Consider the following 26,625-nt stretch of genomic DNA (forward strand, 5'->3'; position numbering starts at 1 on the left):
TCCCAGGGGCAGTTTCCCACAGTGCCAGGGGAAGTGGGAATTGCTCCCAGCAGGAACAAAAAAGATCTTTATGAGGACAACCTTGAAGAGCAGAGTGAATTTATTCCAAGAAGACTGCAGTCCTGAGAACTCACGGCCCACAGGCACATGGCAGAGTTGCTGGTTAAGGCCACGATTAGCAGTGACTTGCTGCAGGACTGCACTGGCTCTCTGCCACAGACACGAGTGTGGACCCTCATCCCTGTTCCCACTCCCCCATTAAGTCAGCTTGGGAGTGAGTGTGGAACAGGAAGTCTCTACTCAGGCAAAAGCCTGACCTCTAAGGAAGGCCACAGGAAATGCCTCAAAGGGCCTCTTCAGGGTCGGCCTTACCAAGGGAACCCAGCCATCTGCCAAGGCTGGTTGTCATCCCCTTCTTCCAGGCCCTCATGGAGAGAGAGAAGGCCAAGGCCCAAGCTGGGCCATCAGATTTGTAAAGGTCACAGTGGACGCTGAACTTAGGACCTTCCTGTGTCCAGATGGAGCAGACACCAAGCCTAGGCCCCTGTCAACCAGGAGGTCACAGTCCTGTTCCCAAGCACCGTCTGTGCCTCACCAACTTTTAGAAAGGGCTGGGCCTGAGCTCAGGTTGGCTTCCTTTGGAAGCAGATTCACAAAGAAGTGGGTGAAGAGTAGAAGACTGAGCGCTCCCATGGGGGAAGGAAGGGAGGGCCTGCTACAGCTCCAGGCTTTCTCCTCTTGCAGAGGGACAAGCCTCATGAGAAGGGGCATCAGGCTGAGGTCTCAGTCCCCCAGCAGCTGCAGGCTCAGGCCCTGAGTGTCCACTTCTACCAGGTGGATGCTGTAGTTTCCGAGGCCCTAGCAGCAAAGGACAGGAGGTGCTAAGAGGGTTCTGGGTGGGTTTTAGGCTTTCGGGAGGCTGGACTGTGGCTGCAGGGCCAAGGGGACTTACACCTGTAGCCGCTGGTTAGCTGGTGGGCCACAGGGAGGGCTCCTGTCCCGCACCAGATACCATACCCCGACCACACCATACCTCAGTCTTGGCCAGCACAGCCTCCAGAGCCTCCTTTTGCCGCGGCTCCTTGGTCAATAGGTAGAGAAAGCCCCCGCCACCTGCCCCTGCCAGGCTCTGGCCATGCACGTGGGGGGCCAGGACATCCATCATACGCCGCACAGCCAAGGGCTCACAGCCTGGAGCCATGAGCTTCTTCTGCTCCCAGTATGATGTCAGGCACTGGCCCAGCAGAGGCAGGCTCCCTGGGGTGGGGGCAGAGAGGGGACTTGTGTGCCTGGACCAGGATATTCACTCAGTGCCCCTCTGTAGACTGGATGGGGTGCCAAGAGGCACTTCTTAACCAGTGTCATAGTTAAGAACCTGGGTTCAGTACTCACTGGAAACAGGAGTGATAAAGCCCACCTCACGGGGTTGTTTGAGGACTAACGAGCACAGAGCAGTTGGCGTGGTACCCGGCACAGTGTTCACTGAACTGTGTAACCCGAATCAGCTCTGACTCCCTGGAACTCGGCTATGGAGCCAAGCCTCTTCTCCCATCTGCTTCCTGGTAGGTGGGGCTGGAGGCTTTCCCCAGGATGCAAGTATTGACCTGAGATGTGACTCCCACCTCAGTGTGGGACCCTGCAGAGGACAGAGGCTTCACACCTAGGGCTGGTGCCAAGTCTGCAAAGGCCCCGGGCCTCAGACCCACAGGCAACAGGCACTCACTCCTGGTGCCTGAGCTCCGGGGAAGAAGCGCCTTACCTTGGCGGAAGGCTTCAGCACACTCCTCGGTGTGCCGCACCAGGTTGTGGGCATTCTGCACAACGGCAGGCAGCCGGGCATACCAGCTCCTCAGCACGTCCTACAGGTGGGGCAGGAGGGGTGCAGTGAGGCTCAGCTTAGCTGAGCCATCTCACGTCCCTCCCTTCTGGGGCCAGGGCTCACCTGCAGCAGATTCCGGGCCAGACGGGTCTTGCCAGTGTACACCAGGAGCAGGTGGTCATTGAGCTTCTGGACAAAGCCCGCAGGCACAGTGATCTCTTCCACTTCCACCTTCAGCGGCAGCTGAGGCCGGGAGCGCCCCACCTTGATGCCAGGCATTAGGCCACCCACTTGGTCCTGCCAGCCACCTCCTGCGAGAGCCCGGGCCCCGTCACTGTTGTAGCCTATCTGGCCCAGCTTCCCTCTCCCAGTACAGGCTCCTGGCCTTGCATCCCTGGCAGGGACCAGTGTGGGAAGACAGCTTCCCCCCACAACTTCCGCTGGGCCAGGTGAGCTGTGCAGCTTCTGCCCCCGCCCTGGGAGCAAGTTGAGCCCAGCAATGGAAGGGGCTTCATTCTGGAGCCAAGCTTAGAATGCACAAGGCCTGAGTTTTGTTGCAGACCTAATGTGTACTTGGAATTGGGGTAAACCACATCAAAGGATTAAGACCTTACACTAACCTTTCCCCCTGAGGAGGGATGACATAGGACTTTCCCTACACCTAACAGTCCCTGCACCCTGGCTTGCCTGATAAAGGGTGTTGATGGTGGAAATAAGCTTCTCAGCATTTCTTATCAAACTTAAAATAGCTTGTTCACATTTTGCTTTACTAATGAAAGGTACGGATCTCTTTTCTTCTTGCAGCTATATAAAAATGTCAAAACTTGAGATGATTCTGGGATAGGCCTTTGATATTTGGAGAAGGGTCTGCAAGGATTTCGAGTATAAAATGCAAATGGCAGGAGGCATCTGGAACTTTACAGCCAAAATGTGGTTAGCGTCAGGCCTGGAATGTCAAGAACTCCTTAATTGCACCCCTCTCCTTCGGAGCACGTAGCGTAGCTTGTAATTATACATTTATTGGAGTGGTTATTGATCAGTGTTTGTCTCCAATAGACTGTATAAGACTTTTGATGGCAGGGATGCTGTTTTTGCTCGTTTTATCCCCAGGGCCCAATACAGAGAGGGTATTCGATAAATAGTTGTCATTTGACCAAATGAGAGATATGAACAGTGTACCTCAAAAGAAAATTAAAAAAGCTTCCCCATCTGCCCCTTTTGCTAATGACTACCTATTATGGGATGTGAGTCATTACAATGAAAGGAGGGAGCTAGGCTACAAAGTGGCCAGAGAAGATACCATAATCAGGCATCTATACATCTTTGTGGCAGTTTCCCTCCCAGAGTCATGCTGAAGATGAGGCCTGGCATCCTGAGGTGACCAGAGCACCCTAGAGCCAGACAAACCTCTGGCTGCTCTCCATTGTGCATGGATGCTAAGGGGCCACAGTGATGAGTAGGAGAAGCTAGTGACATTCTGTATGATCACAGCCATGGTGCTAGTGGTGACATTCTGTATGATCACAGCCATGCACTTGGTACCCCATCATGTGGTGGGGGAAGCGAGGGACAAGTGGCCCTAGCCCAAGAGAGAGGCACGGTGCTGAAGAACAGACTGAAGGTCCTGTCCCCTAATCCAAACCCAGCCCTGCCCTGAGGGACAGCCCTGGGTAGGAACAGAGACATGAGGAATACCTAACACACATGAAAGGTGCAGCACAGACTCTTAACACTTAGTAGGTGCTCCTACATCAAGTCCTTTGAGGTAGAAATATTTCATTTTGAAAACCACCAGAGGGAGAGTGTCAGAGTGATAAGAGGGAAGTTCTAACCATTGTAAGGAGCAGCACAGTTCTGTCTGCAGGTCCAGGGAAGCCCCTGGAGGCCCCTGAAAAAGTTCCAGTGACCTCCCTCTGCCCTGGGGCAGGCCATACCTGTGGTAAGCACCTGCTCCAGATGCAGCACTGCGTGGATCAGGGCCTCCGTGCCCACCGCCCGGCCTGCGGCCCGCTGCAAGGCGGCCAGGGCAGCCCCCGCCAGGATGCTGCTGGTGCCTGCAGGGCACAGAGGAGAGTACCAGCCATGAAACAGCTCTGCCCGGCCCAATCCTGCCCCACCCCCTCCCTCTCCACTGGGCAGAGGCTGGGGAGAGGATTGGAGGCAAAGCTGAAAGGGGGAACGGAGTCAGTGAGCAGCAGGGAGACAGGGCCTGCTCACCAAGGCCAGAGCCATGGGGCAGCTCGGACCAGGTATGCAGCTCAAAGCCGCCCCCAAAGGTACACAGCAGCTGCTCACTCAGCGAGAGCTTGGAGTGGACACTCACGATCCCCGCACAGATGAAGGCCGCCTTCAACAGCGCCCCTGTGGAGTGAGCAGCATCCGGCAAGGAATCTGGTCTCCAGGGGTGGAAACAGACACCCCACCCATCTCAGCCTGGCCTGGGGCTCATCTAGGGGGTAAAAGCCCAGCAGCGGTGCAGACCCCATCCCCAAGCCACAAAAGGTCCTCTGGGCCCCATAACACCGCAAATGTGCCAGCTCTACCTCCTGTGCCTGGGCAGCGCAACGCCAGGGCTCCTCCACCAGACTGGCTCGCCCTCAGGCCAGGCACCCATGGCCTGCAGGGTCTCTCGGGTTCTGCCCCCGTCCCCCAGCTGGCTAGGTGTGCCATCCCCACCTGCGCAATTCACAGGTGCCCTGACCTGGGGCATGGGGCTGGCAGTAATCCTGCAGGTCATCCAGGCTCCCGCATACTATCTTCGTGGCCATCTCGTCCTGCCGAGGTCCCAATGCCAGCCACAGCTCGGGCTCTGGGATGCAGCGAGCCCTGGCCCCAATGGGCCGGCGGCCATTCACTCGCACAGCCAGGCCCAGCACTGCCCCACCAAGCTCATAGGCAAGGGGTGGCGTGTCACTCCAGCCCCCTGTGGCAATTGAACAAGACCAAGCTGGTCACAGGGGCTGCCAGCTCAGTTCTGGGGTGGCTACCCTCACCCCTACCGCCCCCCCCAAGGGGCTCACCAGAGAAGTCCACTCGAGCCGGGCACTCAGCCACCACCCACTGCCCAGGTGCTGGCAGCTCTACCGGCACCGAGGAGACAAAGTGCTGGGCTGACATCACAGCCTGGCGGATCAGGATCTGCCCAGCCCCCTCGTAGTGGCGGGCAGCTCGTACTAGTAAGGCTGGTCTGCCAGGAGGGAACAGAGAGATGGTGGCATGGAGCCCCAAGCTGGGGGCGGGCTGCTTGGGTTTGGGGAGTGACTGCCCTAGGTGACCTGAGGACACTCCACCTCTCTCTGGGTTTCCACCTCCAAGGACGGCAGGGGGCTACTCCAAGGGTTTTGACATCATTAGCACCCACCTGCTCAGCCACTTGTCCCGCTCCTCGGCAAGCGCCGCCACGCCCCGCGCCAGGTCTCCACACTCCAGGTACGAGAAGGGCCGCACCCACTCAGGGTTGGCAGCTGGCCCACTCCGTAAGCCTCCTTGGCCCTCTGCCATGCAGCCCAGGACATCCGCCACACAGGCCAGTGCCCGGGCTGCCACGCCAGGATCTCCCACACCAGCTGCCACTGAGGGACCAGGAGTCAGTAGTAGCTGGGGAGGAGGCCCGCCCTCAATGCCCCCTGCCCTCAAGCACCCCACACCTCTTCACTTTTGCCCAAGATGTATCCTTGCCTGGGAATGCTCCCCACTCTTCTGCCTGGCAAAGTTCTCATCCCACCAGCCCCAGCCCAGACATGCCTCTGCACCCCCCACCCAGTATGCCCTTAATGAGTAAGAGCTCAGGCTTGGGGGGCAAACCACCTGGGTTCAGTCTCAGCCCCCCACCAACCAGCTGTGTGGCCATGAGTGAATAACTGAAATGGGGAATGAGGCAGTCCCTGTGAGGCTAAGGCTGAGTCCCCACAGAATGCCTGGGTCCCATGCAGGGCGGGCCACATCCCCCGGGCTGTGCTGGAGCTCTTCACCCACATCCAGCCCCCCCCCACCCCCGCACAGAACGTGCAGCCTTTGCCGATGCTCACAGGACCCAGAGGCTCAGCCCCAGGCCTCCGCCTCTCACCAAACTCCCCACTAACAGGGATGGAGCTTCCCAGAAACCTAAAAGTTAAGTCCATTTGTGTCTTTCCCCTGCTTTAAAGTCTCATGACTCCCTAGTACCCTCAGGTCGATGACCTAGAGGGCAGACAGGGCAGGTGATGCTGGGTCTGGCTTCCCAGCATGGGTGCCCAGCACACTCACCCTGGTCCAGGGTGGCCATCAGGGGCCCAGGACAGCCCTCGCGCACAGCAGCCTGGATCAGCGGGCGCAGGCTGAGGTCCTGTCGGGCCTCCAGCACGTGCCGCGCCTTATGCAGGGCCTGGCGGAAGAACAGGTGCCGGCGGGAGGCCAGTGTGGCAGCCCGATCCAGGCACGGCTGCAGCTGCTCCCATGACAGACGCCAGGAGGCTCGCCAAGCCCGCAGGGCCTTGCTCCCAGCCTCCTGGGGGTCCAGCATCCACAGCATGTCCTGGGGCCCCAGGGCCCTCGAGGGGTGGAGCACGGGAAAGAGACGGGCATTGAGAAGGCAGCGCTCAATGCGGGGCATGTCTGGGTCCCACAGGTCCCAGTCCCTGATGTGGGGAGAAAGAAGACACATGAGCAGGAGGGAAGCAAGTGCTCCTGCCTGGTCACCAAGACCTGACCACCTGTCAGCTGGGGGTTGGCTCATTCATGGGGACAGGACGAACTCCAGAGGCCGCACAAGCAGGCAATTCAGGGAGGGAGGCCCAGCTGCCCTGCCTCCTTCCCCAGGCCATTGAACAAAATCCCAAAGCCTGAGCACGGCCAGGAATTTGGAGTTGCCCAGGGAGAAGATGCTAGGGAAAATCAGGCTGCTCGAAACTACCCCAGGGGACTTCCCTGGTGGCACAGTGGTTAGGAATCTGCCTGCCAGCACAGGGGACACTGGTTCGAGCCCTGGTCCAGGAAGATCCCACATGCCGTGGAGCAACTAAGCCCACGAGCCACAACTACTGAGCCTGCGTGCCACAACTACTGAAGCCCGTGTGCCTGTAGCCCATGCTCCGCAACAAGAGAAGCCACTGCAGTGAGAAGCCCGCGCACCGCAACGAAGAGTAGCCCCTGCTCGCCGCAACTAGAGAAAGCCCACCCGCAGCAATGAAGACCCAACGCAGCCAAAAATAAATGAAATAAATTAAAAAAAAAAAAACGACCCCAGACTGCAGGGATGGTGGGAGGTGGGGCAGGATGAGCAGAATGAGCCTCCAAGCAGCTACCACCCTGGCTGCCGAGACCCCCAGAGGCCCGTGGGGCCACCAACCCTACCGAATGCCTGTCTTCTGGAAGAACTGACTCCAAGACATGTTGAGATACGTTCCTGTCCCCTGTCTCTGGGGAAAGAGAAGGAAGCAGTCAGGGCTGCAGGGGCCACAGGAAGGGGTTAAGGGCAATAAGGCCAGAGGACAAGGATCTGCTCAAGAGGGGACAGGAAAAGAGACAGGGGCACTTAGGCAAGCAAGTTCTGAAACAGCATCAAGTCCTGGAGCTTCCACATTCCAGCCCGGGTGCCTGGAACTTGGAGCAGAATCCTGGCGCCTGACCCTCCATAACTGGCTCTGCAGCCCAAGGCGGGTCACCTCTCTCTCTGAACCTCAGTCTCCGGCCTGAAAAATGGGGATAAGAATCCCCACCCAGCCTGCGTCAGAGCAGCTGAGGAGGGAGGTAAAGGCCTGTTGAGACTCTACTGGCTACACTCTCCTCACTGCCTATCCCTCAGGTGAGCGCTCAGCGAGCCCTGCAGTGAAGCTGCGCTAGGACCCCCGGTGCTCCCCAAAGCCTAAAGAATGGGGGCGCGGGGAGGCGGGTGAGCACCTACTTCCCAGCTGTCGAGACGGCCAACGAGGGTGAAGGCCCGGCTGCGGGCGCCGTGCAGCTGCACATGGTGTCCCTGCAGGACGAGGTCGTGCAGCTCCAAGCCGTGCAGTGCCTCGGACTGGGCCATGTCCAGGCCACTCACGAAGCAGCCAGTGCCGATGTGAATGGGGCCCTGGCAGGAAAGCGGGCAGGCGTCCTGCGTGGGCAGGGGAACCCCAAGCACGCCCACAAAACACACAGGACCCTGGCTCCCGTACCCTTGCCCTCCCTCTGCCTGCCCTCTCAGGCCTCACCCGCAGGTGGCAGTGCTGCAGGACACTCCCAGGACCCAGCTGGACGGGGCCCTCCAGCAGGCAGCTGACCACAGAGCTCCCGGCCCCCAGTAGCTGCCGCTCCTGTGAAGCCAGGGAGAAAGCTGTGAGGGCCCGGGGCGGGGGCTGCCCCAATTCTCCTCCACAGCCAGAGCCAGAATTCCTGCTGCTCCCTGCGCCTGTCGGCCAGTCAGATCCCTCTCGGTATCTCCCTGGCCACAGCCTCAGGCTGACTCCCATCCCATCTTGATTTCTGCTGCTCCCCCAGGGGCACGCTCTCCCTGCCTTCTCCTCCAAAGCAAATCTGCACCCAGTAGTGGAGGTCCCACCAGATGACAGCTCCCCCAGAAAACCTCTCCCACCTGTCCAGCTACCCCTACCCCTGCCACCCTGAGGGCCACCTCTGAACTCTACCTGCCCCATCACCATGAATTTGCCTGAATCCCCAAGCAGACCCTTCAGAAAGGGTGTGTGGGGGGGGAATCTTCTCTAGCTGCTCACTCAGGCTTGGATGTAGAATCCTGACTTGGCCACTTACTGGCTCTGTGGTCTTAGGCAAGTAACTTAACCTCTCTGAGCCTCCAGACTCACATGCAAAATGGGGATAATAACACCTACACGCATAGATAATCTGTCCCAAGAGTGAGCTATTCCCTCCCCTCCCTGCATCACCCCCATTCCTACCTGTCTTCAGGTACCCCGTAGGCCCCTCTGCTGGCCTTACCTCCAGGCAGGTCTTACCTCCACCTGGGAGTGCACAACCTGGGCCCCAGGAGCCCCCGGGAATGTGAGACTGTGCAGGAACTCACTGGCTGAGTTGGTCATGTAGTTGTAGCTGCCGTCAGGGACATATGCTGTAAAGATACAAGTACTGACCCCAACACCCTGCATGTTGCAGCTCTGACACCAGGCTGGGCCTCCCACCAGAAGACACATCTTCATCAGGGCCTGGGAGGGCAAGCATGGAAATGAGCCCGCTGTGCCAATGGGGAAGCTGAGATCCAGAGAGGCTCAGCAACCTGCCCAAAGTCACACAGCTAGAAAGCAGAAAGACCAGGACTGGAGCCCAAGAATGAGACAAAGGAAGAAGAGGAGAGTTACCTCAGCAGGGGACTCGGAACTGGGAGAGGGTAATTGTCTAGTCCATGCACTCACTAGGCCTGCCTGGTCCAGGAGCCTGGGGCCAGGCAGGTGGGGTGGGAGCCTCATTCTGGGGGCCTTCACTCCCATGGCCTCCCCACCCCGGAGAGCCAAGAGGCAGTACCCACCCACTGTGAGGGGCTGATCGCGAAGCTCCCTCCACAGCTCTGCCCGGGCTCCATGCCGATAACCTGCGATGTCCGCGTCACCTTGCCCCATCTCTGGGGGCTGCCCCACCAGGAAGTCCTCCCTTCTCACGTTCCGGGCCATGCAGAGCAGGATGTCAAAAAATAGAGACAGCTGGGACAAGGGCGGGAAGCACTGCTATTAGTGGGTTCCTAGGCTGAGCTGGGGCGGTTCCATCTCTAGAGACGCTGACATAGAGAGGGGAAAGGACTGGCCTGAGGTCACACAGCCAGGCTGCCAGTGTCAGTGCCTCGTGCCCAGGCCAGGACCTGCCAGTCCCCAATCCCAGTCACCTGGACAGGCCGGGCTCCGGAGTCCAAGCCCATGTAGGTGCAGGCGTCCAGAGGCGGGCTCACATGGGTGGCCAGGAGGTGCTCAGCAGTTTCCACAGAGAAGAAGACAAGCCCAGAAACCTGGAGGGGCCCCCACAAGGGTCAGGTGGGAGACCCTGGGGCCAGCCTTGTGCCTGAGTTGGGGAGGGCCATGTGCAGATGGGCCAAGCAAGGCTGACTGCCACACCGGAAAGGATCATTCATCTTCTGGGCCACTCCAGCACCCAGACTCCAGGCTTACTGGAGGCAGCTCCACCAAGGGCCCCTCAGCAGGCAACTTCAGGACCCCCTCAATTTTCAGGTCTCCTCCCAAACCCAGTTCTCCATCTTCCCTATAGTCTAGTCCCAGGCTCTTATCCACCACTCGTACCTTTGTCCTTCATTCTAGAAGGATCCCCTGAGTCTGGTTCCAGCCTTTCTCATTTGGGACAAGACCCTGAATTCCAAGGCTACCCCTCCTCAGATTTTGGCTTCACCTGCTCCCCTGAATACCAGTTCCAGATCTTCCTCAGATTCTGGTTCTAGCCTTCCCCAGAAGGAGTGGGGCTCTGCCCTGGCAGCCATACCAGTGGCACCCGCCCATCAGGCCTGGCACATCGTTGTATCTCTGCCTCGGTGCCTTGGTAATAAATGTCCAAAACGAAGCCCTACGTGGGAGCAGAAAACAGAGTTAGGGAAGGGAGCAACAGAGGATTACGAAAGAGGGCATGCAAGGGTGTTCTCCAGATGTAAACCCAGGATGCAAGTCTGACAGGCCCCAGCATACTCCTGGGGATACAAGTGCCTGAGACCTCCCCCACCCTCACAGTGGAGGGCAGGCTTCAAATGTCTCCACAGCCCCAAGCCTGGGCACAGAGCCTGGCACGGGATCAGGGGCAATTCATGTTTGGTAAAAGACTAAGTGAGCACAACAGCTGCTGCCATGGGGCGAAACTCCTCCAGATCCAGACCATGCCAGAAAGTCCAGGACGAGGCTGCCCAGAGCACAGGACCAGGAGGCCATCCCAGGATGGCTCAGCTGCCCACGCTGCTGCCCCAGGGGCACTACCTGGGAGTCCGTGAGGTAAACACCATGGTTCCGGGCATAGGCCGTGCTCCCCGGAAGGGCGATCACTCTGGCTCCCCGGAAGCCGTCCCAGCTGATCCCTGCAGGTGGGGGAGTCAGGAGGCTCTCCAGGGACCCCAACCCAAGGAATGGGGGAATCCCTTCCAGGAGGAGGGCAGGGGCATCCAGGCACCTCTAAAGAAGATATGGTTTCCAAAGCCAAATGGACATTCCTCTGGGAGAATGACAACACCTCACCCCCAAAGTTTGTCCACAGAGCCCTTTGGGGAAAAGGGGGCAGGGCTGGGTATCTCCATTCTACGGACAGGCAGACTGGCCCAGCAGGGGAAGCCCTGCCTCCTGGTCTAAGCTCCATCCTTCAAACCTTAGAGCTGCCCTTGTGAACAGGGCAGCAGGCCAGGCCCAGAGACGGGGTGGGTGAGGAGAGGCAGAGCCACGTTGGCTGTGGCTAGGGAAGACAGTCCCAAGCCTTCTCAGGCTCACCTGGGTTTGGAGGAACAGACAGCAGCATGTCGGTGCTGCAAACCCACACGCCTGGCGGGGAGCCTGGGCCCAGCTGTGGGGAGAGAGAATGAAGCTGGTGGCCGGGCCCAGCCCTTCCTCTGCTCCCACACAGCACAGCCTCGGCCTGTTCCAGGGAGACTCGGGCTGCTGAGGTAACAGGGGCCTCCCTATATCCATGGTGCCGATGCCAGCCCTCCCGCCTACTTCCTGAGGCCGTACCTCCCCGCAGTGTGGCCAACGCTAACATCCTGAAGCTCTAACTCCAGGCACCTGAAGCCATTGTTCCTGGCATCCCCTGTCTGAGCCAGCACAGACTATGGCTGGTGGCTCAGCAGGACAAGGCCCCATGGCAGCTGCCTGTCTCACCCGATGGCTCATGATGTCCAGCAAGCAGTCCAAGTTGCAGACCACGGCCTCCACAGGGGCCTGGGGGTTCTCCACAGGGAGGCAGGTGAAGGCCCGGCCACAGTCATCGAAGGGGAAGTCTCGGCCCTGGGGTGGGAGCAGGCACAGGCAGAAGAGCTTGAGGCAGAGAGCCTGGGCAGAAAGCCATCAAGCTAGAGGACTTTTACAGAGTGTGTTCTCATGTGATTTTTTAAATTACATGATTATGGTAAAAAATTAGCAAATGCAGATACACAGAAAGAAAAACAATCCCTCAGGGATAATAACCGTTGCCCTCATTTTGAGGTTATGCCCTTTCATATACCTCATATGCATACTTTTTTTTTTTTTTACAAAAATGAAAAAGACGGAGACAACAGAACTTCACACACACACACACGCACACACACACACGAGTACAAGTCAAACTGGAGAAAGATTGGGAACCATATCAATGTCAATATCCTGGCTGTAATTATACTATAGTTTTGGAAAATATGACCATTGGCAAGCTCTGGGCAAAGTTTACAGAGGCTTCCCTCTGGATTGTTTCTTAAATGTGGATCTACAATGATCTCAATCAAACTTTCAATTAAAAAGGCTGAGATCATTCTATACAAACTTGTGCGGCTGGCCTTTTTCACTGAACAATGAAAATATATTCACCAATGCTCACAGGGAGCCAGGCCAGGCCCCAATTTAAGCATTTGATGGGTCATCTCAGCACATCCACATGAAGTAAGAACTGCTGCCATCCTCATTTTACTGATGAGGAAACTGAGGCCTAGAAACAGTCAAGTGACTGGCCCCAGGTCACAGAGCTGGTCAATGCACAGGTCGGTGCAGAGAGTTAAATGGACCTTTCAATCATTGTCTAATATTCCACCAGGAGGATATGCTGTTTATATTTAACCGGTTCCCTATTTTGGACACCTGGATTAATTGTATTTCTGATTCTTCAGGATTTGCACAATGCACACTGCACACAAAGGCAGAAGACCCCTAAAGTCCCATCCAACCCCGAGGACTGACCATCCTTCTGCATGGCCCCTGCCCAGCATTCTACTGACCATGTGCAGGATGAGGATCCAGGCCGAGTGCAGAACATCTGATGTGACCACCTATCAAAAGTGGAAGAGCACTGTTCACAGAGGTCTGGGCGGATGTCACCCTCTTGTGCAGGGAGAGACCCCAGCACAAGTCCACACAAGAACCAAAGGGGGGACTTCCCTGGTGGTGCAGTGGTTAAGAATCTGCCTGCCAATGAAGGGGGACACGGGTTCGATCCCTGGTCTGGGAAGATCCCACATGCCACGGAGCAACTAAGCCCATGCACCACAACTATTGAGCCCGTGCGTCACAACTATTGAAGCCCACGCGCCTAGAGCCCGTGCTCTGCAACAAGAGAAGCCACTGCAATGAGAAGCACGCACACTGCAACAAAGAGTAGCCCCCGCTTGTTGCAACTAGAGAAAGCCCGTGCGCAGCAACAAAGACCCAACGCAGCCAAAAATAAATAAATAAAATTAATTTTAAAAAAAACAAAACAAAGGAACAACCAGCAAGGTCAAGACCAATGGCCACAGGCAGGCACGAGGCAGCCCTGGCCACTCCTGGATAAGGAAGCACAGCAGCTTTCCAGTTGGGCCACTCCCCTGTCCCGTTTTTACGGAAGGCTGCAGGCGAGAACGTGGGGCTGGCTGGCGGGTGACTCGCAGTAAGTCAGCTTCATGGCAACCACACAGTGGTCCCCTCCCCTGCGGGTGCCATCCCCACTGCCAGAGCGTGTCCATGCCTGTGACCACCCTCACTGCCTGTGCCAGGGTGCCATGCAGGCAAGGTGACCTCGTGAAGTGGCTGGGTGTGTGTGGGACGTGGGCCCACGCTCTACGCACCAGGGGCCACTGCACCTCAGTTCCAGCAAACCACTGCTATGTGGGAAGGAGAGTCCAGGGTAGCAAGAGGAGATTTCTCAAGGGAAGCCAGAAAGCCTAACTCCTAGATACTGGCTCTGACTTTCTAAAACCACTACAAAGGCCGCCCCTGCCTTCTGCCCTCACCTGGACGAGTCTGCTCAACCTACAGACGCAAAAACTGATGCCAAACCAGAACTGGGCAGGAAAATGGAGCCCGAAGAGCTGGGGACCTTGGAAAGGCTCTGTTTGAAGCCCCCATCCCTGCTGTGCCCAAGGGGGCACTTGAGGAGCACTCACAGTGAAGCCCGCACGGGCACTCAGGTGCTCAGCAACCACCAGCAGGGCGTTGAGGGTGGCTCCTCCACTGCCCACATGAACCTCAGGGTCTTCCACGGCCAACAGCAGCGTCCTGGTGGGGATCTGCTCTCGCTTCTGCCGTATCTCCAGCTCTGCGGTCAGAACATGACTGGGACCTGTCCCCCAGCCTCTCCACCCCGGTCCCAAGCACCTCAAGCAAACCTCCTGACAGCCATTATTTAATCTTCTTTGACTTAGCAGCTTTTCATCTAGTAGCTCATCAGATCTTTGCCCAACTCAGTGAGGTAAGTACAATTACTCCCATTGCACATATGAGAAAACCGAGTCTCAGTGAAGTGACCTATGTCGGAGGTCACGTGGCTAGGAAAAAGCAGAATCTGGGTTTGAACCCGGGTCTGCCCAGCTCCTGGGGCTGTAGGGGTATGTGACAAGGAAAGGGGAGAGGGTTCCATATTAGGGGCAGAGTGGAGAGGGAGATCAACTACCTCTCTGGAAGACCTCGACGCTGTCCTTGTACTGGCATGTCAGGATGATGACCGTCCAATCAACCCCCTTCGGCTGCTCCATTCTGGCCAAAGTTGAGGGGCTTCCAGGGCAGAGATACGGGTATATGTGAATTTTTTTTTAATTATCATACCCTAAAATTGATTTCTTTGGTTGTAAGTAGTTTTATGAATTTTAATACATGTATAGATTCTTGTGGTTACTACCACCATCTGCATCTTAAAAAGCTCCCACATGCTAACCCTTTACAGTCACACCCTCCTCCATCCCTCACCCCTGACAACCAGCCATCTGTTCTCCAAAGCTATAGTTGGAATGTAATCTTTTGAGATTGGCTTCTTTCACTCAACATAATGCCTCTGAGATTCATCCAAGTTGGCTATGCATATCCATAGTTCTCTTTTTTTGCCAAGCAGTATTCCGTCGTATAGACATCGCACAGTCTGTTTCTCCACCCACCCACTAAAGGACACCTGGGCTGCTTCCAGGTTTTGGTAATCATGAATAGAGCTGCTATAAACATTCATGTGCAGATTTAGCGTGACTATAAGACTTCATCTCTCCAGGCGGACACCTAGGTGTGGGATTGCTGGGTCACGTGATGAGTGTATCTTTGACTTCATCAATCTGGGTGCATGACATTTCCTCAGGAGAGGAAGTAAGGGGAGCGGGGTGGGGTTGACAGGGGGTCCCACCTTAAAACAAGGGGCTGCCCTTTCTGTACCGCAGGCCCCTCATCATCCAATCATTGGCACTGAGCTGCAGGGAGGGAGGCTCTAACTTCTAGGCTCCCGAGGCTGAGGGCAATTCCCCGGAAAAGAGGGAAGCTCTGGGAGAGGTGTACCAGTTTGTTCAAGCGCAGCATGCTAACAGCACCCACTACAGGGACCTCAGAGGGGACCTCCCCTCCCAGAGGCTCCAAGCCAGAAGGGGTCTGCAACCCCACCTGTCAGCCATCTTCTTCCAGGGCACTCTGAGCAAGTGAGGGGAAGGTGAAGCCAAAGCTATGGCTTCACCCACTCCTCTCCCCCAACATTCCTTTCCTACCGGATAAGAAACCAATCTGACTGTAGAGGCCCTGGCCTCCCCAAGACCTCTGTGGAGGAGTCCCTAGGAGTGCGCTGGCATCTACCTCTGGCAGGGTCCCAGTTGCTGTCCCATGCAGCAGCCCACCCCCACCTCTTCCCCCCAGCCCCCAAAGCTCAGTGTGGGGAGGGCCGGTGGAGTGAGCTGCATGCCACCCCAGAGGTGCCCTGAGCACACGTCCGTCTGCAGTCAACCCTCACCCCAGCCGGAGCCAACAGGAAACCTGAACCTCAGTAATGGTTCCTTCCTATGCCAGACTCTGCTGCCACCAAGCCTATGGTTAAGGCTGACAGACACGGCCACTTAGCAACGCTCATACTCCCACGAGCTTTCAGGGAAAGCTCCACCACTAACAAAAATTGCTCTGTTCCCTGTTCAGCTCAGGAGGGAAATCCAGAGGGGAAACCTGAGCTAGAGATCTTGGCCAGGCATCTGAGGTCAAAGGCATTCCCCAGGTTACCCATCTGGCCTTCTCAGTAAAGGGGGTGGCTGGGGATTCCAGACTGGCCACCAACTCCCTGTGTGATCTTCGGCACCCCTAACCCTCTCTGGCCTCCTGTGGTAGGGAGTGTAACGGATAGATGCCCCCATCTTGTTCACACGGAGGCCATGCTTCCCACCAACCAATGACATGAAGAAGACAGACCCACTCCTACAAGATGGGGATCCTCTGACAGGCACTCTTGGCTCCAGAACTCCCCATCAACCCAACAGAAACTGTCTTACAACCGCACTGCAGTCTGAGAGCTTTCTACCCATACCTCCTTTCTTCCTTCCGGTGCTGTCACAGGAAGCAGAACTGAAAACTGACAGCTCTCCCTGCTTCCTCCAGCTCCCTCCCCTTCTTCCCTCCCCCAATAAATCTCTTGCAAGTCTAATCCCATCTCGTTCTCTGCTTCTCTGAGGAGCTAAACCATCATGGGAGTATATCATCTTCCTCTTGGGACTGCCAAAGGAAAAATTACTGTAAGAACCTCTAAATTAAAGTCTGGGAAGTACTTTCTTTATCCTTAAAGATGAAGTAACTGAGGCACAGAGAGATTAAGTGACTTGACCAAGGTCACACAGCTAGCAAGTGGTAGAGCCAAATTTGAACCCAGACACCTTTTTTCCAGAGTCCATTCTCTTAACCCCTACACTGAATCTACTTTGTAGGATGGAAAAAAGAACAGACGTACTAAATATATGTAAAGTGCCCAATACAATGTGACAATGAAATGGGGATGGCATTAATGATAACAGCCACTAGAAGTGAGCTCATCCACCCATTCTGACCCATAGTTAAGGCACTATGATTTTTCATCTTCACAACACCACTGCCAGGTAAGTATTCGGTCCACTTTACAAATGCTAGTTGATGCTGCATCCGTGACTGGGACCTGGGTGTCTCAAATTCTTATTTAGGTGATGGTGATAATGATGTTTGATCCCAAGCCAACGTGCTAAAAGAGAGCAAGGAAGAAATGCCCCAAGGAGAGTCCAAAGGTCTGAGCCCGGTCTTGGCATAGTGACTGAGAGTCATGAGCAGATGACAGGTCACAGGCAGAGGAGGGAGGACGGCATGATCTGGACTGTACTCTACTAGAAACTGGAGCAGAGGAATAGTCCTGGGCTGGGAATCAACCCCCAGAGGCTGTCCCCAACTCTCCCTCTTCCTGTGTGATCCTGAGCAGGTTACTTAACCTCTCTGAGCCTCAGTTCCCTAATTGAAAACTGGGGCCAAGATACCAACCTCCTAGGATGGTTGCATTAAATAAAACATAAAAATATGTGGCACACGGCAGGAGCTCAATGAATGGTAGTTCTCTCCAGTGAGGAAAAGCAACAGGAGAGTTCGACTTGACTCTGAAGCAGGTTGGAGCCAAGGCTCTGATATATTCTCTGGGTCAAAGATGCCCCTGTAGAAGAAAAAAATCAGGGAAGGCCTGGGAAAATCAACCAAGGCTAAGTAGCATGCCTTGCCCGATCAGACTAAAGGGTATTATGAGAACAGAACACAAAAGGTGGAACAGTACCGGTGGCATAGGGAGTGTCTTCTTCAGGCACCACGCCAGAGACACGTTGAAGTATCAGCTCATGCGACCCACTCAACAGCCCTATGAATTGAATTTTACCACACCTACGTTATATTTAAGGAAATTGTAGCATAAAGAGATGAAATAGCCTGCCCAAGGACATAAACAGCTTTTACAGGCAGGTCAGGTGTATCCAACTCCAAGATTCTTGTTCTTACCCACCCTGTAGAAACAAGACATCTCTCCTGGAGTCTTTAACCTCTGTCGTACCTGACATTTGTACAGAAATGTTAGCTAATACAGGCCTCTATCCAATATTCTGCACACTTCCAACAGAACTTTATCTACTGAGGCCAAGTTGAAATAGTTCTTAATGTCCTCAACCACACGCTGCCTAAAATTAGGATAGGGAAGCCAGGGACAGAATAAAATAGTAAGGCCTCTTCATATTTGCTTTTTGAAGAGAAGTGGGGCAGGGATTTTGCATTTTAAGGGGAAAAAGTAGCCCCACGGAGGAATCTGATTTGTCTTCTGGGAAGCGAAAAAAGGCAGAAGGAAGGTGATTGGGAGTAAAATTACATTGCAAATCACACAAACGTCATATAATTGAGATTTGTGGATAATGACGAGCCCCGATGGGGTAAACGGAGGCAGGAAAAGCGACCTCAAAGGAAAAATCACCAGCGCCAGCATCCAGAGGCCCACCTGCCTATGGTCCCTGTCCCGGGCGTCCCCAAGTCCCGGAGCTCCTGTAGAAAGACCCAGGCCAACGGGTTGAAGGACCCGCAGACGTCCCTTGGAGCAAGTGGGCGCCCGGGGTCTGCTGCAGAGTTCCCCGACGCTCTTCCCTATCAGGAACCAGGCAGCCAGTGGCCCAGCTCAGTCCTGCGGGTCCAGAAGTGTAGGAGGGAGGCGGAGAAACGGCGCACAACATTGGGGGTACCGTACCGGTATACGCGCGGTCTGATATACGTGCCTCCGCCGGCTCTCGGCACAGCAGGATCTTGAACGCGGGGCTGTGCGTGCCTTCGCGGCGCACCCTGGGAAATGTAGTTTCAGCCCTCCTCTCGCCCTGGCTTGTCCTCCCCAAAAGCCCAGCTCGGAGCTATCGCCTGAGCCAGCGGAGATAGTCAGGGCAGCGCTTTCCTAAAGAGCAGTGATTCTTCCCTTCGAGAAGTGAGGTGAGGGGAGAAGGCGGCTCCGCTGGGCAGCAAAACTACAACTCCCAGAGGGACCAGTGCGTTGTAAAGACAAAACTCGTTTTCTGAGACTCGGGGTTCCAGGTTTGTGTTTTGTTCGTTTGTTTAACCCCCTGGCGGGGGGCGTGGTGCCGCCGCGTTTCCCCGAAGAGGAACAAATCAAACCCGGAGGAAAAACCCCCACAGGTGTTCGAGCGTAAGCGACTACCGTTGGATTGGCAATTGGCCATGCTTTCGCGGGTTCATTATGTGGGTCCTTCCGGTAGAAACTTTTCAACTCTGTAGTGGGGAAAAGATCTGTGGCTTTTTTGGAAAAGTTATGAATGGCAGCATTGTTCGTAATAGCGGAAAACTGGAAACTCTCTCTCCGGGGTACCGGGAAAATAAACTAGGCACATCCATGCAATGGAATACTATGCAGCAGTTAGAAATAATGAGCTAGATCTACATGTTCAATAGGGAAAAGTGTTCAAGACACTTTGTTAAAGAACATTATGTATGAGAATCTACTCATGTCAAAAATAATGTATGCGGACATATAGTACATGTGGATAGGAACCGGACTGGAAGGAGCACCCTCTGAGGTGGAGACTGCCAGGGATGGGGATAGGCAGGGAGAACCTGAGCTTTATTTGTATTGTTTGAATTTTTCTTATGAGAATATACTTGCCAAATCTTGTGTCCTTAATAGGGAGCCTGCGAGGCCCAAGCGGTCAGTCTCAGAGAAGATGAGGGATTCTGCTCTAACTCTGTGTAACCTTGGCCAGTCACTTGGCTATTCTGCCTCCTTGTCTTTATCTGTAAAATGGGGTAATAATAGTGTCAAATGCCTAAGATTCTTATGACGATAAGATAATAAATTCTTGACTCCATAGTAAATTCTCCAAAAATATTAACCATTATTATGATGATTGTTGTTATTCCCATTCGGACTCCTTAAAGCTGGATCAATGGTTTGTTCACTATTGTATCCTCAGTTAGTAGAACGTGCCTAGGACATTGTAGGTGGTTAAAACAATTTGGATTTGTATTGTTTGTTTTTTTGTTTTTCTGGGGTTTTTTGGCCGCACCACATGGCTTGCGGGATCCTAGTTCCCCAGCCAGGGATCAACCCTGGACCTTGGTCCTCGGCAGTGAAAGCGTGGAGTCCTAACCACTCTCCCACCAGGGAATTCCGAACAATTTGTTGAATGAAGGAATGAATAAAGAGCAGTCCCCTACTCAGCTCCTACTACCCCTCCTCCTCCCCCAAATCTCTCTCCTTCTCTCAGTCTTCTCCCACTAGAGTCATCCCCCCTCTTCACTTGGCCCAGGTCTCATCCTCCTTCCCCCACTTCAGCACCTGCTCTCTTCTACTGTGAACTCAGCAGGCCTCCAGGGAAGAGATGAGCTGCCTCCCACTGCTGCTCTTCTCAGCAACGCAGATCCCCGCTCTGCAGTGGAGTGGAAGGCAGGGATGCCTGCAGCCGCAGCGTGGCGGGGTCTCAAGGAAAACAGCTCCGAGGAGCTCAGAGGCCAAGGGCCTCCTAGGGCGGGCATGCTGGCCACGTAGGGAGTGGCTCCAAGGCCACTAGCAAAGATACTCACAGAAGGCTTTTTTTTTTTTTTTTTTTTTTGGCGGTACGCGGGCCTCTCACTGTTGTGGCCTCTCCCGTTGCGGAGCACAGGCTCCGGACGCGCAGGCTCAGCGGCCATGGCTCATGGGCCCAGCCGCTCTGTGGCATGTGGGATCTTCCTGGACCGAGGCGCGAATCCGTGTCCCCTGCATCGGCAGGCAGACTCTCAACCACTGCACCACCAGGGAAGCCCCAGAAGGCTTTTTAATAAGATAAAGCCCTCAGCAGCAGACACAAAAGCATGTAGTTCTCCACCCCACGGTCTGGGGTAGACAGAGCCATGAAAAAACATTCTGATGCTATAATATAGAGTACATTCTAGTAGTTAAATACAGGGTTTGGAATCAGACAACTCCTCCCCAGTTCTCATCACTTTCTGACAGTGTGAGCAAACCACTCAAATTCTTTGAGCTCAGCTTTCTTCCTCAGTAAGAACACAGCAGTATTTGCCTAACCAGGTTGTTGGGAGGATTCATTGAGCCAATGCATATAAAGGGTCTGGCACGGAGTAGGCATCCAACTTCCTTATTAAACAATCATTCTGCCAAGATGTAAGGGTGCAAGTCTGGAAGGCTTCTTGGAGAAGGTACAATCTGCAGGACCCTGCATGAGATATGAGGCTGCTGGTAGCAGGAAATCCCTCTGGGAGCCAGGACTACCCACAGGGATATCTTAGGTTGAGTTCCCTAGATGCCTTAGGTTGAGTTCTCAGAGCCTGAGAAAGGGATTCTTGTGCAAATGATCTCTAGGGCAGTGAGGGAGGCAGGATAGGGCAGGGGAAGAAGCCAAGCAAAGATGTCGGTTCAGCTAAGTCTAGCCTCAGTCTGATCCTCTGGGGAGCTCTGGAGCATAAAATACATCACAAGGTTTATCCCTCTTAGAAGCAAGGGAGCTGGACTTTTTACCCCACATCAGTCATTCGTGGGCTGTGGGCAGGCCAAGGGGAGGTAGGGAAAGGAGGGCATCTCCAGGCAAAGCAGCTCACAGGGACTGATACCAGTTCTTCAGAGAAGGGTGCATCTATGAGACATTAGCAGCCAGCACTCACAACAGCAGGGGAATGGGTGCAACCATTCCTGTAAAGGTATATAACCAAGAGTATTTACTGCCAGGGGACTGGCAAAGAGATGGGAACTGGATGAAGAAAATGGGGAGAGGATATTAAATTCTCCTACTGGGTCTTCCAAGGAGAAATTGAAGCAGCTGATATGTTTTTGTTTGTTTGCTTTTTTTTTTTTTTTTTTTTTTGCGGTACGCAGGCCCCTCACTGTTGTGGCCCCTCCCGCTGCAGAGCACAGGCTCCGGACGCGCAGGTTCAGCGGCCATGGCTCACGGGCCCAGACGCCCCGCAGCATGCGGGATCTTCCCGGACCGGGACACGAACCCGTGTCCCCTGCATCAGCAGGTGGACTCTCAACCACTGCGCCACCAGGGAAGCCCTGTTTGTTTGCTTTTATTTTTTGCCGTACCACACAGCTTGCAGGATATTAGGGATCCCACAGGGATCGAACCTGTGCCCCCTACAGTGGAAGTGCAGAATCCTAACCACTGGACAGCCAGGGAAGTCCCTGGTATGGTTTTATAAATTTATTAATTTATTTATTTTGGCTGTGTTGGGTCATTGCTGTGCGCGGGCTTTCTCTGGTTGCGCCGAGCGGGGTCTACTCTTCGTCGTGGTGTGCGGGCTTCTCATTGCCGTGGCTTCTCTTGTTGCGGAGCACGGGCTCTAGGCGCACGGGCTTCAGTAGTTGCAGCGCGTGGGCTCAGTAGTTGTGGTTTGCAGGCTCTAGAGCGCAGGCTCAGTAGTTGTGGCGCACGGGCTTAGTTGCTCCGCGGCATGTGGGATCTTCCCGGACCAGGGCACGAACCCTTGGCCCCTGCATTGTTAGGCAGATCCTTAACCACTGCACCACCAGGGAAGTCCCCTGGTATGGTTTTAAATAACTAAAACCCAGACCTGATAGGATTACCAAATAGTTAACCCTTTCTGGAGAGCTAATAAGTGTACTTTATAATAAAGTGGCCCATCTTCTCCAATGCCTGATTTGCCTTTGCCAAATATCTTATGCAGTATGTTTCAAAAGGTGCTGCTATAGGATGTTAACAAGTGTTGCTGTAAAGGAGGTACAGATCCATTAAACAAAGGTAGAAAGGTTTATTTTCTTCCCACAACTTTTAAACTAATATACTGGATAAACAAAAACAATGGAATATTATTCAGCCATAAAAAGAATGAAATACTAATACATACTGCAACATGGATGAGTTTTGAAAACATTATGTAAAATGAAAGAACTCAAGCACAAATAACTACATATTGTATGATTCCATTTATATGAAATGTCTGGAATAGTTAAATCCATAGAGACAGAAAACAGATTAATGGTTGCCAGGGACTGGTGGGAAGAATGGGGGGTGATCGCTTAATGGGTACAGAGTTTTCTCTTGGGATGATAAAAATGTTTTGGAACTAGATAGAGGTACTGGTTACAAAACATTGTGAATGTACTAAATACGCTGAATTGTATGCTTTAAAATGGTTAATTTTATGTTATGTGAATTTCACCTCAATTTAAAAAAACAATCAGGACAAGCTCAGTGTGCTTGTTGCTAATGGGGTGTCACTGTTCTCAGGCCTTCTCAGTGGACACAGCTAAGGAAAAAAATAACTATATGCATGGGGAACCTCTAGGCTAACCTATAAAGCATTTCACAAACAGGTTAGGGAATCCTTTTTTGAGAGCATCTCACAGGACCTATAATGTAGAAGGCTGACCCAGCGCATGGAATGTTGGTGGAAATGTTTTTGTTTGTTTGGGGTTTTTGTTTGTTTGTTTTGGGGGGATGACTTTTGGTTTTGGTCAAGCCGCAGGGCATGCAAGATCTTAGCTCCCCAACCAGGGAACGAACCCGAGCCCCCTGCAGTGGAAGCATGGAATCTTAACCACTGGACCACCAGGGAAGTCCTATGACTCCTGTTTTAATCAGCACTCTTCTTCTGCCTTTTTGTATAACTTTGGAGAAACTGTTTCTCTGAGCTGGGACTTACTTTATACACCAGACCAATGGTCTCCATTGATATAATTGAAAGGACTGTAAAAAAAGTTTAACACTTTTAAAGTCTGTCAGAGTGCTTTACTAGGTTTCAAGCTCCAAGAAGATAGGGTCTAAGTCTTCTATATCAGTAATTTTCACAGTGCCAGCCAGTGGGCTTTCCACATAGGCACACACATAGGAATAGGTAGTACACACATAGGAATAGGTAGTACACATTCTATGGAAGACCGTGGACCAAGCACTTTACCTCCCTGAGCTATCTGCCAATTTAGTTCTGCCAGAGGCTAAGAAATAATTAATTTAATCAACATTTCTGGAAGGTCTGTTTGGACCTACAAAAGCCGGTCCTCTGCTCTCCAATAGTCTGTTATCTAGTGAAGTAATGATAACAAAAGACACCATCAGTTGAAGCTTCCCCAGTTCCATTCTTTTAATCTTTAATCTGGATCATCAACATTTAGATCATTTTTAATCTTTGCTCTTACAATGCTATAACAGATATCCATCTCTATATGCAACTAAGAACATGTGCGGATAGGATATCTTCCTAGAACTTACTAGGTCAAATTGTGTGTGCATGTGCAATTTGAAGATATTACCAAGTCTCTTTTCGTAGAGGCTGTATGGATTTCCAGCCACATTGGCAGTGGCTGGAGAATCCTTGTTCCCCACACACTTGCCAAGATAGTATCAAGCTTTTTGATCTTTGCCAATCTGATAGGTGAAAAATGATATCTCAGTGTGGTTTTAGTTTGCATTTCTTTTATTAAGAGTGAAGGTCTGAGAAAATAAGTGTTGGTTAGAATGTGGAGAAATTGGAACACTTGTGTACTGTTGGTGGGAATGTAAAATGGTACAGCCGCTGTGGAAAACATTACGGTGGCTCCTCAAAAAAGTTAAAGACAGAATTATCATATGATCCAGGAATTTCACTTTTGGAATATATCCAAAAGAATTGAAAACAGGAACTCAAAGAGATATTTGTAAACCCATGTTCATAGCATCATTGTTCACAATAGCCAAAAGATGGAAGCAACCCAAGTGTCCATCAATGGATGAATGGATAAAATGTGATATATACATACAATAGAATATTATTCAGCCTAAAAAAAGAAGGAAATCCTGACACATGCCACAACATGGATGAACACTGAGAACATTATGCTAAGTGAAATAAGCCAGACACAAAAGGACAAATATTGTCTTCATACTTACATGCCTTGATAGTCAAATTCATAGAGACAGAAACTAGACTGCTGGTTGTCAGAGGCTGGGAGGAGAGGAAAATGTGGGGAGTTATCCTTTAATGGTACGTAGTTTCAGTTTGGGAAAACCAAAAAGTTCTGAAGATAAATGGTAGTATTTGTTGTACAACAATGTGAATGTAATTAGTGTCACGGAACTGTACACTTAAAAATGGTTAAGATGGGGCTTCCCTGGGGCGCAGTGGTTGAGAGTCCGCCTGCCGATGCAGGGGACACGGGTTCGTGCCCCGGTCCGGGAAGATCCCACATGCCGCAGAGCGGCTGGGCCCGTGAGCCATGGCAGCTGAGCCTGCGCTTCCAGAGCCTGTGCTCCGCAACGGGAGAGGCCAGAGCGGTGAGAGGCCCGCGTACCGCAAAAAAAAAAAAAAAAAAAAAAAAATGGTTAAGATGGTAAGTTTTATGTGTATTTTAGCACAATTTTTTAAAAAAGAGTGAAGCGGACTTCCCTGGTGGTCCAGTGGTCAAGACTATGCACTTCCACTGTAGGGGGCACAGGTACCAGGGAAACTAAGATCTTGCATGCCACGAGGTGTGGCCAAAAACAACAAAACATAAAAAAGAGTGAAGCTTTGCATCTTTTCATGTCACAGCCATTTGTGTTTCCTTCTCTGTGAACTGTCCGTTTATATTCTTTTCACATTTCCTGTTGTTCCTTGGTCATCTTCTTACTGATTTACAGAGCACTTTGTATTAGCCTTTTACCCTGATATAAATTGCAAAATTTTCATCCATTTTCCTATTGACTTGGTTTTTGTTGTTGTTTTTTTTTAAATAAACTTATTTATTTATTTATTTTTGGCTGTGTTGGGTCTTCGTTGCTGCATACAGGCTTTCTCGAGTTGCGGTGAGCAGGGGCTACTCTTCGTTGCCGTGTGCAGGCTTCTCATTGCGAGGCTTCTCTTGTTGCGGAGCATGAGCTCTAGGCGCTCAGGCCTCAGTGGTTGTGGCTCGCAGGCTGTAGTTGTGGCACACGGGCTTAGTTGCTCCACGGCATGTGGCATCTTCGCGGACCAGGGCTTGAACCCGTGTCCCCTGAATTGGCAAGCAGATTCTTAACCACTGCACCACCAGGGAAGCCCTTGTTGTGGTTTTGGTTTTTAGCTAGGTATGAGGTAGAGATCTGACTAAACTTTTAAAAACCGTTTTATAAATTATAAATTAGGAGTTTGGGATCAACATATACACACTACTGTATATAAAATAGGTAAACAACAAGGACCTACTATGTAACACAGGGAACTATACTCAATATCTTGTAATAACCTATAATGGAAAAGAATCTGAAAAAGAATACATATATATCCATAACAGAATCACTTTGCTGTACAGTTGAAACTAACACAACACAGAACTGTGTACCTTGCTCTGGATCACACAGGCCATTAGGGTGGGAGCTGCCAAATGGGTCAAACAGAAAGCCAGGGAGGGAGGGAGCCAGCTCCACTTTGCACCTTGCTACTTAGTAGCTGTCTGCCTCCAAAGCCCGGTGCTCACATCCACCATGTTCACTTCCTGTTCCACTGCTTTCCTTGCTCTGGATGCTCACCAGCAAAGGTAGGCTTTTAAGAGAATGAGGCAAATTCAAGTGCTACCGAGGGGTGATGTTCACCGGTGGCTGTGCGGCTGAGGCGTTGGGAAGAACCTTGTGGAAGAAGGAAAACTCAAGGTAGACTTTGGAGAGTCAGGCAGAATTTGGATGGGTGGAGAGGATAGGAAAACACAACCGGCAAGGGAAAATGGGTAAAAACCGATGTGACATGTAACTGGGAGGTAGTCAGGGTGATGATGGGGCTTCCTGTTGGAGTTGAGGGATAAAGAGGGTCTGTCTGTCTTGCCCATGAAAGGACATCTTAATTCTGCCTGGGTAATCTGCTAACAGAGCTTTGGGAGATGGATGTAAATTCAAAAAGGCTAATTACCTTCTGCCTGTGAGGGAATGTTGCCATTGCATGTGACTCCGATACAGAGGCAAAGCCCTTACAGGAAGGGCCTGGCAGCTGGTTTTAGGGGCAGAGCATGGGGTTGCA

General features: G+C 52.8%; 1 protein-coding gene across 2 annotated transcripts; it reads right to left on the bottom strand.

Annotated features, from left to right (window-relative positions):
* Positions 1 to 82: 82 nt before the first annotated feature.
* FCSK (fucose kinase) lies at positions 83 to 18,398 on the bottom strand. Of its 2 annotated transcripts, none has more exons than XM_060129688.1 (25): positions 18,167 to 18,398; positions 17,179 to 17,344; positions 14,342 to 14,442; positions 13,836 to 13,987; positions 12,693 to 12,743; positions 11,605 to 11,730; positions 11,218 to 11,290; positions 10,717 to 10,814; positions 10,235 to 10,315; positions 9,630 to 9,749; positions 9,279 to 9,450; positions 8,752 to 8,864; positions 7,993 to 8,094; positions 7,701 to 7,871; positions 7,151 to 7,215; positions 6,065 to 6,435; positions 5,181 to 5,391; positions 4,840 to 5,006; positions 4,521 to 4,742; positions 4,115 to 4,180; positions 3,754 to 3,873; positions 1,943 to 2,130; positions 1,760 to 1,859; positions 1,034 to 1,257; positions 83 to 858 (listed from the first exon to the last, which is right to left on the bottom strand). In XM_060129688.1, the coding sequence occupies exons 3-25, from the start codon at positions 14,421 to 14,423 to the stop codon at positions 784 to 786; spliced, it is 3,150 nt and encodes a 1,049-aa protein (XP_059985671.1). In that variant the 5' UTR covers positions 14,424 to 14,442; positions 17,179 to 17,344; positions 18,167 to 18,398; the 3' UTR covers positions 83 to 783. The 2 variants fall into 2 exon arrangements, with proteins under 2 accessions (XP_059985671.1, XP_059985670.1); XM_060129687.1 differs by having other exon boundaries at positions 4,037 to 4,180.
* Positions 18,399 to 26,625: the final 8,227 nt, after the last annotated feature.

This window comes from Lagenorhynchus albirostris, chromosome 19, assembly GCF_949774975.1.
Source record: "Lagenorhynchus albirostris chromosome 19, mLagAlb1.1, whole genome shotgun sequence".
In the NCBI taxonomy this organism is placed as follows: domain Eukaryota; kingdom Metazoa; phylum Chordata; class Mammalia; order Artiodactyla; family Delphinidae; genus Lagenorhynchus; species Lagenorhynchus albirostris.